This window comes from Exophiala oligosperma (genome assembly GCF_000835515.1).
Source record: "Exophiala oligosperma strain CBS 72588 unplaced genomic scaffold supercont1.2, whole genome shotgun sequence".
NCBI classification, from domain to species: Eukaryota; Fungi; Ascomycota; class Eurotiomycetes; order Chaetothyriales; family Herpotrichiellaceae; genus Exophiala; species Exophiala oligosperma.
In genome coordinates this window covers 403,544-415,365 of record NW_015622819.1, presented here as the reverse complement: position 1 = coordinate 415,365, position 11,822 = coordinate 403,544, and the positions used below count along the sequence as shown (strand labels likewise).

Below are 11,822 nucleotides of genomic sequence, written 5' to 3'. Positions count from 1 at the left end.
TTTTCGTGTTTCGAGTAGTAGTCGGTCACGATTGGGGCCAGCTTTTGAATGTTGGAGTAAAACCTGCCAGATGTCGAATGTCGTCGTTAGTCCTGAGAAACGCGGAGGCACAGGTGACAGGGGAGAGATGGGGAAAGCTTTACATGTCGACCAAGAACAAAGCCTCGTTGGGAGAAAACCACCCCTGCTTGACAAATCGACAAACGTTCCACAATTCATGGACAGGCCATTTCTCCATGGCCTCGATCACTGGCACACGTCCAGGTGGGAACGTGGTGCTTTCTGTTGCCGGTGCCGGTCCTGTAGCCACATGACTTGATGAAGGGGTATGACCGTCACCGACAGGCTCAAACAATGCTGCAAGCGCGTCGTTCCCAGTTGAGATGACTGTTCTCATCATCGAACTGGAAAATCCGCTCAAGCCAGCGTGGTCACCAGAGAAGATAGGAGAAGTCGGTAACTCTGATTCACTCTGGACGTAGTTGGTCGATGGCTGGCAGTGAGAACGCACAGGGGGCACGGCAGAGGTATCTGGAGCAACCATGGTCGTTGAAGCCTCCGGCGGTTCAAACCTCGCTGGCACAGTAGTAGCTGTGGCCTTGCGGGAGTCTGCTCTCTCGATTGGAAACACGCAGTCTCTCATCTCGCGCTTACATCTTTTGCATGGCGCACCAGGATTCCACTGCGGGTCTTTCTCGCAACGGCCTTTGCGCTTGCGACAAGAATAGCATGCTTTGTAGGCACGCTGGTAGCCGTGAGCCCTCTGAGTTGGGTTGGCGGCACTGTTGGTCATGGTCACGGAGGGTCGGTTCATTCGCCCAGGCGATTAGAGAGAGGGGGGAGGGAGGTAGACAGAGAGAGACAAAGAGAGACAGAGAAACAAGGCGTGGACGAGAAGTCGAGAAGAAGGAAGGTCGAGCTGACCCGAGTATGGATTCTGGAGTAATTAGGGCAAGGTTTGCGGGGTACAACACCTACTATACAGATAGGTCATGCTGGGGTGGGCACTCGCCACTCAGGGCCAAGGGACGGGACACTGGATGAACGGCGAACTTCTACCCCAGTAAGCTAAGTAGCACTGGTACTGTAGGTGCGATCATGACTGTGTGTGTGTGTCTCTTGCTTCCAAGGCGAGGCGTTCAACTGGGTGCACCGAGTAGAAGCAGTGAAGGGCGTGCGCACTGCTTGCCATATAGTGCGAGTGCACGCCATGGCTCGCCTTGGGTCCACGTTTTGGACGTCTATAGCAGCCAGCAACATCTCCCATACCCTCATCCCCGAGGACAGCACATTTGGCCGTGGCGAGGGATTGGCGCAGGCGGAAAACTCCGGGTATCGACGGACCGCTTTCCACGCTCCTCATATCAGCGGAACTGCTTAGCCTTGTGAGCCCCAAGGACGTCTAAGGACCTCGTCGTACACCTGCAGCCGTCTAACTTACTGACTCAATTAAGTCGACTGTAAGGACATCGTCCGACACCAGTTTTGATCCGCCCAGAAAACGTCCTTTTCCATCCTGTCTACCTAGGTGATAGTAGCTACTTCTGCGTCTTTCTCAGCATCTTCTTTGGTCGCACGGTACGGTATATCTTCCTAATGATGGACCCGGACCATTTGCAGATCTTGCAGCGCTATTCAAGGTGAGAGGTCTACATTAAACCATCCAGCTCGGGCTCCTCTCGATCTGGAGTACCTTCACTGCACATTGCTCTTCGCTGATAAATTATCGTTGGCATTACAGCTGTGATGTCGCCGATGCTCTCCTTGACCTTGGCGTGCCTGAAGGCGGATTTCTCCCAGGCCTTGTCATGTGGTCGCCACGACAGCAGGACGGCCACACCCGCATCGCAGGGCCTGTATGGACGGTGGAATACGTCCGTGTGGGAAAGGAGAAGCAGGCAGCCACGGACCAACAACCATTGACCCCGGCCGGGCATTATGTACGCCACACCTTGACACCGCTGGCCATGCTGATGAATGACTAGGTGGACTCGGCCCCATCCGGATCAATCATCTTCGTCTCGTGCCCGGAAGACACGCTGAGTGCTTGCTGGGGCGGTTTGGTGACCAAGCGCGCCAAAAGATTGGGCGTCATCGGCACTGTCGTTGATGGTCGAATGCGAGACCTGGACGAAGCTCGACATTTGGATTACCCGGTAGCGCAATGCCCCTCAACTCACTCCCAAGTGACCGAGTGCTCTCTGTTGGCTAATCATGGCGGCCAATGACTGCCAAACAGGTCTTCGCTCGCCAGGTCGCTGTTGCTCGTCCAACGGACGATCTAAAAGTGCACAAGGTCAGTATGCCGACAACCACGATCCATGTCCCGTCTTCATATCCGGACACCAAGAATGGCCGATGGACAGTTGTCCGCCCTCGACTGACAAGCCACAATAGGTCAATCAACCAGTCATTTTCCACGATGGACACGGGGCCCGCACCATTCAGCCAGGAGACGTAATTGTGGCCGATCTGAATGGGACGGTATTGCTGCCAGCTCAGCTTCTAAGGGCAACCATCCAGCGATTGAAGAAGCTGTCGGATGTCGAAGAAGTGAAGATGCGGCTCCTTGATCAGGGAATATCGCTTACCGAGGCGTCAGCCAACGCCTCTACCCAGGTGGCTTGAAACCCCTCTCGTCGAGCAGGACGAGCCCTATCATTTTCAATTCGCTTCCATCTCATACTCTTCTGAAAGTCGCTCCCGGAGGGCCTGGTATGACAACATCAGGCCGATTTGAGCCTGTGTGTTTTGACTTGCTGTCTCGAGTGGCCTGCCGAGAATTTCATGCTTGAAGGACAGTCTCTGCTCGCAAAAGTCGAATTCTGCGATGGGGGGTTATTCCACTCGGGACAGCGAATCGAACGCGATCATGAGAGGGGAAATAATCAGATGCTGAATCGAGGATGATGGAGATATCGACAGAAGGAAACCAGCGCGTGTAGGTACCTTGGGTGCCTAATTAGGTAGTAGTGATACTGATACTGGGCGAAGAAAAACGCCACTTCGCCCAGAGCGCTGCAACAGAGTTCGGTTTAAGCCTTTGTTAACACATCGAGACATGACTACCTATTTACCGTAGCTACGAGCAGCATTGGCAGTTGCTGATGGATGACTCGCTAAATCGTGGTTTTTACTACATCTTGAAGTTGGTCGCCACCAATACCTAGCCGGAGACGTACTATTATACAGATTGCTGAAGAACCACGAACTCTTCACTAGCAGACTCTTGAGCACATATCTGTATTGTAAATGAAGGCGTAGACAGCATATTGTGTTTTACAATTTATCGCAGTTGAGGATCCGGCTGGGTTTGTTTGCCACATCTAGGCCACGCGTAGAGAGGTTGGAGACGGAGAGCTGATCAGTGGTATTCCCATTGATGTGATGGACCCTCTTGAGGGTGTACTCGTCAAGAAGGCTAACGTGGGTACCAAATTGTCGTTACATGGGTCTATGTATACCTCAGATCTATGATAGCCCTTTGTTGAGCACGTTTTATAGGACGACAAGACTACTATTGAAACGATAGATACCCGCATAGCATCGACACTGGAGCACAAACCCTCACCCGCCGGAGATGTCAACGGTGAAAGCTCTATTGCCTTTTTTTTCGGCGCACCAGGTGACACACCTGGAGGCTGGCTCAGACCGGATAGTCGACCTTCATCTAAAGTTTAGGAGTTGAGCGCCATCTCACATAAGGATGATTGGTGTTTGCTGGCACCAAATGATCGACATCGGAGGTGTTGACAAGGCCAGGATGGACTTCTGAGAGATCCTTGGCCCCGATAAGCTTCATTGCGCTTTCCAGCTCACTTTGGATAACTAGTCAGACATTGTGATATTAGCAGGGAGAATACCTGAAACGGGCGTCATGCCTCTTTGCACGCGACTCACTTTCCACAAGATGTTCCACCCCTTCCGTGCCATAGTTGAGGGCGTAGAGAAAGGTCCGGCCGATTCCAACCGCTTTCGCTCCGAGGCAGAGCGCCTTGAGAACGTCGGCGCCCCGTCGGAACCCGCCATCAACAAAAACCTCCATTTTGTCGAAGATTTCCGGGCAACATCGATGCATTTCCAATAGCAAGAGGATTGCAGGAGGGGAGTAGTCGAGGTTCCGGCCACCGTGATTGCTCAACAAAATGCCGTCGACGTTGTGGGCCATTGCCAGTCTTGCATCTTCGGCAGACCCTATGCCCTTGAGGACGATGGGCAAGTCGGTGTGTTGCCTGATCCAGGCGATGTCGTCCCACGTCGTGCTCTGATCGATGTAGTTGCCGGTTGATCGTGTCAGACCTCCGCCCTTCTTGTCAGCTTTGACTTGCTCGCCTGTTACAGGACTGACAATGATCTCGTCAACCACTAGTCGCTCGTCAGACTCCCGTTTCCCTCTCCCTGCCGCGTCCACCGTGACAAATATAGCCCTCATCCCCATCGACCTGGCCTTGGACAGGAGCTCGACGGATTTCTGTCGTTGTTTGTTCACGTATAGCTGCAGGAAGAACGGATACCCAGGCGCCTGCGAAGCAATCTCTTGGATTGGATAGCTAGCGCTCGTGGAGATCTACATTTCCAATTAGCCAGGGGAGCGGTTCATCTTCGCCTTGACGAACTCAAGTGCATCTTGAGGGACACATCGACTCACGATCTCGAGAATTCCGGTTGACTTTGCCGCCCGGGCAAGGCCGTTCTCGGCTTCCGGGGAGATCAATTTTGCCAAACCGGTAGGACAGATGAACAGTGGGAGCGCCATTGGAATGCCCAGCATGCTTCCTGACGTGTCTATCGATTCAACATTCCTCATCACCCTAGGTCTGAACCAGATTCGTTTGAGCATGGCCTCGTTTGCGTGTCTCGTCCAACAGTCCGTGTCGGCAGTTGAGTAGAAGGTGTAAGCTTTCTTAGAGGCAAATACAGCTGCTGAGGCGTCAAAGTCGTAGCTTTCCACGTTTGTTAGCTGTGAGCTTTCGGGCAACGGAGCAAATGGGACTCAAGTATACCTGTTCAAAATGGAGTGCAGGGGAGGCTTCTCTTCCGCGGTGGACTCTGATACGGACTTGCGCTGGCCCTGCTGTTGTTGTTGACTGTTCCACTCCTTCGGGATTGAAGACCTTTCTAGTGCTCCTATGAAACAGTCCACGGGGAGGTTTTCCCTGAGCACAGTGGAGGCATGCACTTCGGAAAACGCTTCGGTCGCGTCATTTGCCGCATACTTGTATATCACTGCGGCATTCATCAGCATCTGTCCCAAAATTGAATGGCAACGGCAGCCAAACGTACAATATGAACCGCCAGGGTGCGCAGGAGCAAACTTGGAAACATCCCACACTTCCCCTCCGATCACAAGCCAACAGTCCTCCGGTGTGTTGTGGGCAGATAACTCATCAAACGACACGACTTTCGTTTCCGCCATCTTGATCATCGTACGCAGCTTATAACAAAGGTCGAATTGGAGAAGCTCTTTGATCATGTAGCCAAGTAGGTGTTACCTAAAAGTACTGAAGACCAGGGTTGAAGTCGGCCTCGACTATACCAGCCAAGAGTCTGAGGTAATGTAAGTCTGAAAAGCAGGGCCATAGCGTGACACCTAAGACATCCGCCCGGTGCCGATGGAGAAGGGGTTCCAAGGCTGCCTTACTTTGCCGCTGGTGAGGACCATGTCTGTGTCTCTGTCATGGAAGTAGATGTATCCCGGCAGGGCAAGGATTTGCCGAGATGTCGGCCGGCGAAACTAACTTGGGGTCGGGCCTGAACAATCTCCGTGGCTTTCCGCCAGTCTGGCGACGTTTTCTCCCTAGAAATGCAGTGACCTTGATACAAGGACAGACTAAGGACGGATGATACCATGATCATTCCCTTGAAAACCACTGGACGAACGGACAGGTGACTTTTATGCTTGAATAGGCAGAAGGTACTGTGCTCCTCTCTCATGGCTAGAGAAGAGAAGCATAACATGTTGCCGGCCGTGTACCTTAACATGGACACTCGTCAATTTTACGGGACCTGCTATGGCAAGCATATATGTAGAAAATAGGCTAGAAACTGTTTCCTGCTTCGCGAAGGCCCTTCATCAAAACCCTATCGAGGTCAAAACCCGCTATGGTTGTAGTCTTTGCCACGGAAGGGGGTCGCGCCACCAGCGCTTCCTTTTCCACAATGGCAAGCATTTGTTCGAAGTGAGGTTCAGAGAGGTGGCTCTTGGTGGCCTCTTCGGAGCTGTATCTACACGTCGGTCCGTGGCGAGGTTAGATACCCTGATTCCATTGCAGTATGGATCGAATTGGACTTGCGTTTCGAACAGCCAGAATTCTGGACTGCTTGTCTGGATTTGCTCTGTAAGCAGGAAGCGGACAGTGTAGTCCTCTTTCTCGTGAACTTGGCTGCATTGCTCGATCAGAAGCTCTCGCAACTGAGAAAGAATCAGCCTAAACATGCGACTATCGACAGTCCACCTCAACTTGCCCTCTCAGCCTTTCCTTCCGCCGGGTAGAAGATGGCGAATATGTGGACTTGCGACATGTTGGCCTTCAACAAAAGGCTCAAGGAAGTGTTTGTGACAGGTATTCGACTAGTATATGGTACCCAGTTGTCTACCATGGAGACGGAGAACATGTATTTCCCTAGGACAGCGCGCTGTATTATGGGCTTTTACTCTGATAAGTGGAGTTGTCAACGTCGTCGCCCAATAATTTTCGCTCTCCTGAGCTACCCGACCCTGGCCTCCCGTCGCTCGCCGGTCAATGGAGGCCTTCTGGAGCTTTGTCTCCGGCGACATGATAATCTAGCCCGACTTCAACAATCATCCCTCGACTGCACCGACTAGTTTGTCTCGTACAACCTCCCGCCGCGTACTTCAACGTCTGCCGGTCTTGGATCAGAAAAGCGCACCACCCACACGAATGCGCACCGACTTGACATGCGTGTAGTTCGACAGCGCATATTTGCCCAGCTCGCGACCAATGCCAGATTCCTTGCAGCCGCCAAAAGGGACCTGAGCGGTGAGCATGTTGTAGTTGTTGACCCAGACGGTGCCCGCTGACAATGCGTTGGACACCCGGATAGCGGTGTTCAGATCCCTGGTGTGGACCGCCGCAGCCAGACCATAGACACTGTCGTTGCTGAGACGAACGACTTCTTCTTCTGTTTCGAACTTACAGATCACACACACTGGACCAAAGATTTCTTCTCGCATGATAGTCATCTCTGGTTTAACGTTTGAGAAAACCGTAGGCTGAATATAGAAGCCCTCGGTGCCCTGTCGCTGGCCTCCGATCTCTAATGTCGCACCCTCTTCATTCCCTGACCTAATATACCCCATAATTCGATCATACTGTAGTCGACTGACTTGTGGGCCTTGGAAAGTATTGTCTGCAAATGGGTCGCCAACGATATTTCTGCCGACTCTTGCCTTAAAAGCCTCGACAAACTGGTCATAAACGCCAGACTGAACGTAGATCCGCGAGCCAGCGCAACAGCACTGCCCCTGATTGAAGAAGATGCCAAAGTTCACCCAGGAGATGGCAAGGTCGATGGTAGCATCATTGAACACGATGTTAGGAGACTTGCCGCCTAACTCTAGAGTTACCTTTTTCAAATTTGAATCGGCGGCGGCCCTCAGGATCTTCCGCCCAATCAAGGTCGATCCGGTGAACGCGATCTAGAGAGTATGAATCAGATAGGCAGAAGATGAGAAATATGATCGACATCCTGGACGATGCCTTACCTTATCAACATCCATGTGTGCCGCAAGAGCTGCTCCTGCAACACCACCGACACCCGACAAGATATTGACGACACCCGCGGGGATCCCTGCCTTATGGCAAAGATTCGCAGCATATAGACCAGACAGAGGTGTTTGTTCAGCGGTTTTAAGGACAACCGTATTCCCCGTTGCTAGAGCCGGCCCAATCTTCCACGACCACATAAGAAGAGGGAAATTCCACGGGATAATTTGTCCGCATACCCCTATCGGTTCGTGTCTCGTATAGTTCAGGGTTTCAGGGTCAGTGTCAATGACTTTACCGTGAAGCTTATCTGCCCAGCCTCCATAGTATCTCAAGACGTCCGCAGCTGCCTGGACGTCGCCTCTGGAAAGGGAGATGGCTTTCCCATTATCCAGTGACTCAATGGCGGAAAGGGTTTCCAGGTCCTCTTCGAAGAGATCGGCAAGCTTCGTCAGCAATCGTCCCCGTTGCGAAGGCGCTGTTTGAGCCCAGATCCCATTGAGTGCCTTTCGAGCGGCTTTGACGGCGATGTCGATATCTGTGTTTTGAGATCGATCAGCGGCATATAGCTTTGATGTAGCGCCAAAGATTGGATCGGGGGCAGGCAACCTTCTACTCCCGCCTCACAGACAGAGGCAATGATACATTCATTGGCTGGATTGATTGTCTCAAATGTCTTCTGCTCGACGCCGGCTGCCCATTTGCCGTCAATGTACAATCCGAGGGGCTGCTCGTAGGAGACCGTTGGGGTCTTGATCACAACCGACAGACTCATGCTGATGATTAGCCTGGGTCCTCAAATCTCGATGTTCCCGATATAAGGCTTCCAGTCCCAGAGTTAGAGCAACTGCGAATAAAATCCCTTCATCTAATATATCAGACCTTTTGGATTTGGATAAACTCATATCGCACAGTTCTCCTTCGCCACCGAGCTTGGCCGCAGTTTTCCGGAGCTCCAGAAAATCCATCTCGGACTATTCTGGGTACGGGTATCAAAGGGCTCAAGGATATTGTCTGCCGGTAGGGTTTCGGTCTTGCTCGCAAACCCATTGAGTTCCGCATCGAAGTTGTCACCCGAACGACGCAGCTTTCTATGTGATCATCGTGTCCTGCCGGACAGCTGAGATTGCGCATGTATATCTTCAATCGATCTTGTTTGCATACCGGAACGAGAATCCAGCAATGACCTACCCATTTGTTACTGACGCGAACATCGGTCACCCAACTCTACCGCTCAACATGTCACCTCCCAAGTCTTCAGGCATCGACTTATCTGACGATGACCTGGATTGTCTCAGCATATCGGAGCTTGAGAAGCGAGCGCTGGGGAGAATGGACAAACAGACAAGGGATTATTACAACGAAGGCGCGGACTCGGGTGTCACTTTGCTTGATAATATCATGGCTTATCAGATGTACCGCATCCGTCCTCGAATTATGCGTGACGTCTCATCCATCGATAGCTCAGTCGTGGTTTTCGGCCACAGAAGCAGCGCCCCTTTTGGGATCGCCCCAGCAGCCATGCAGAAGTTGGCTCACCCGGACGGAGAACTGGCGACGGCGCGAGCTTGTGCCAGACGGGGCATTGTCATGGGACTCAGCTCGTTCTCAACCACAACCATAGAGGACGTGCGACAGGCGAGCGGAAGGATGCCCAACGCCTTGCAACTGTACCTGTTCGAAGATAGATCTCACAGCCGTGATCTGATTGCCCGTGCCAAAATGGCAGGCTACAAGGCGGTCATCCTGACCGTCGACACTCCGGTCCTTGGAAGGCGAAGACTGGAAATTCGAAATCAATTTCGATTGCCGAGTCACTTGGAGATTGCAAACTTCGCCAGCCACGCCACTGAATCCGAAGTAAAGAGTTCGTCTACCGAGGAAGGGAACAATCTGCCCGATGGCTACGCCACTCGTGCGCCTCAGATCACCTTCCACACCCACGGTCCCAATCCTACTTTGGAGTGGAAAGAGACCATGAAATGGCTGAAACACGAAGCCTGGCCGATGCAAGTCTGGCTCAAGGGTATCTTGACCCCCGAGGATGCTTCGCTGGCAGTCGAGCATGGTGCGGATGGCATCATCGTCTCCAACCACGGCGGACGTCAGCTCGATGGAGCCCTTGCCACTCTCGATGCCCTTCCCGACATCGTTGCCGTGGTCGGCCGTCGCATTCCTGTGCATGTGGATGGAGGCATTCGCCTCGGTTCCGACATCTTCAAGGCTCTCGCCCTGGGGGCGGACTTCTGTTGGGTTGGTCGCCCAGCGCTGTGGGGCCTAGCATACAAAGGTCAAGTGGGAGTTGAATTATGCTTGCGCTTGTTGATCGACGAATTCCGGCGTTGTATGGGACTCTCGGGGGTTACTGAAGTGAAACAAATTGGCCCAGATTATCTTTGCAAGGTCGGTCGCAGTGGCTTTGTAAGTCGCCTGTAGCGTGCGATAAAGTACAGACAGAAATGCGGCACACCGTTGCGTGCCTCGGGTACTTTAGTAGAATAACAACCAATCTCACGTTACTCCAAATTCAGTTTTGCTACGTATCTCTGTTATTCTGCATCGTGGCCCTGGCCGTGGACGTGGCGTCTGGTATGCTCATGGGATTTCAGGATTTCCATACAGCCACCAGGACCCGGCGTGATGCCAACCACCTCTTTTGGACGTTACACTTCAATTCTGGGTTCTAGCGCTGCTCTGCAGGTCCGTACCTGGAATGACTACCACCAATCGGCTTCAGTAGGGGTCGGTCAGTGGCGGTAGAGATGCTCTGTCGCTCGGAAAACGACGGACCTATCCACTCGGGCGGCGCCAACGGATAAATGATAGTAGACATATCGCACTGAGCAAACTATCTCTTTCGTCGGGCGTATATGACGACCCGGAAAGACCAATATTGGCCAGATATGCTACTTGGGGCGATATATCGCTTCGGGCCTGTAGAGCTATTATCCGCAGGTCCTAGATCAACTAGACATTCAGAACCATCTGTTAGGCCTCTACTATATCCGATCTGAACTCTGGACTTTTGCTTCAAGCTTCAATGGATTTCGGAAATCCGACTTCAGCAATGCGGGCGGGACCTCTGTCTGGAACTGATCCGGCACTTGCACCCGTCCACCGGGCTATACGGGATCTTCTATACCGACCTGGCCATGATGATGGTTCTCTCGGTCCTCTTCTTGTACGGTTGGCCTGGCACTGTGCAGGGACCTACTGCGCCGTTTCGGACACAGGAGGCTCTAATGGCGGCGCAATGAGATTTGACGACGAGGCTAATGACCCGTCGAATGCCGGGCTTGAAACTGCCAGGAGCGCACTCGACGACCTGAGACATCAGCACCAGCTTTCATGGCTGAGCCACGCAGACCTTTACACGCTTGCAGGAGTCGTAGCCATTGAAACTCTTGGAGGACCCAAGGTAAAATGGCTCGGTGGTCGGACGGACTACTCGGACGCCCGAGAAGCTTCAGCATCGGGGAGTACGGTTGGGAGGCTCCCCGACGCCAGCAAAGATGCGAGCCATGTCCGGCAGGTCTTCCACCGCATGGGTTTCGAGGACCGTGATATCGTGGCGTTGTGTGGTGCGCATTGTCTGGGGAGATGCCATGCGGACAGAAGCGGCTTCGAGGGCAAATGGGTGAGAAACCCGACGAGATTCTCAAATGCATTTTTCCGAACGCTAAAAGCCCACGAATGGCACCGGCGGTCGCTTGGGAATGGGCTCTATCAGTTTTCAAACATTGCAGCCGGCGCCAGCCAGTCTGGTCGAGGCAGCGTGGAGGAGTTGATGATGCTACCGGCCGACATGGCATTGCTGGAAGACCCTGCTTTTCGAGTCTGGGTGGATAAATACGCCAAAGACAAGGATCTTTTTTTCAAAGACTTTGCAGATGCGTTTGCAAAGCTGCTGGAACTGGGATTGAAGAGAGACACAGATGGAAGACTCCTGCGAGCAAGTGGTCCCAAGGCATCATTAGTTGATTGTCCTATGCAAGCCAGGTTATAGATGGCGGATTTGAGGTCCGAGGCTTGAGATCTCAGAGAAAATAAAGGGTTAGAGGGCCGCCGTCGCGATGAGTCGGCCAGAGCTTGTAT

The 11,822-nt window shown here is 52.7% G+C and overlaps 4 protein-coding genes across 4 annotated transcripts; 3 read left to right on the top strand and 1 right to left on the bottom strand.

Moving 5' to 3' along the window:
• Nucleotides 1-1,436: 1,436 nt before the first annotated feature.
• PV06_01632 (uncharacterized protein) lies at nt 1,437-2,628 on the top strand (the record flags this gene model as incomplete). Its single annotated transcript, XM_016402246.1, has 5 exons — nt 1,437-1,640; nt 1,742-1,940; nt 1,986-2,156; nt 2,240-2,296; nt 2,398-2,628. Exons 1-5 carry the CDS (start codon nt 1,597-1,599, stop codon nt 2,626-2,628), a joined length of 702 nt encoding a protein of 233 aa, XP_016266143.1. The 5' UTR covers nt 1,437-1,596.
• Nucleotides 2,629-3,670: 1,042 nt separating this feature from the next.
• On the bottom strand, nt 3,671-5,416 carry PV06_01631 (uncharacterized protein; the record flags this gene model as incomplete). The annotated part of the gene is made up of 5 exons (XM_016402245.1): nt 3,671-3,828; nt 3,901-4,567; nt 4,649-4,943; nt 5,004-5,226; nt 5,284-5,416. The coding sequence occupies 5 exons, from the start codon at nt 5,414-5,416 to the stop codon at nt 3,671-3,673; spliced, it is 1,476 nt and encodes a 491-aa protein (XP_016266142.1).
• A 3,550-nt stretch (nt 5,417-8,966) lies between these two features.
• Nucleotides 8,967-10,163, top strand: PV06_01630 (uncharacterized protein; the record flags this gene model as incomplete). Its single annotated transcript, XM_016402244.1, has 1 exon — nt 8,967-10,163. The coding sequence occupies one exon, from the start codon at nt 8,967-8,969 to the stop codon at nt 10,161-10,163; it is 1,197 nt and encodes a 398-aa protein (XP_016266141.1).
• Nucleotides 10,164-10,794: 631 nt separating this feature from the next.
• Nucleotides 10,795-11,733, top strand: PV06_01629 (uncharacterized protein; the record flags this gene model as incomplete). The annotated part of the gene is made up of 1 exon (XM_016402243.1): nt 10,795-11,733. The coding sequence occupies one exon, from the start codon at nt 10,795-10,797 to the stop codon at nt 11,731-11,733; it is 939 nt and encodes a 312-aa protein (XP_016266140.1).
• Nucleotides 11,734-11,822: the final 89 nt, after the last annotated feature.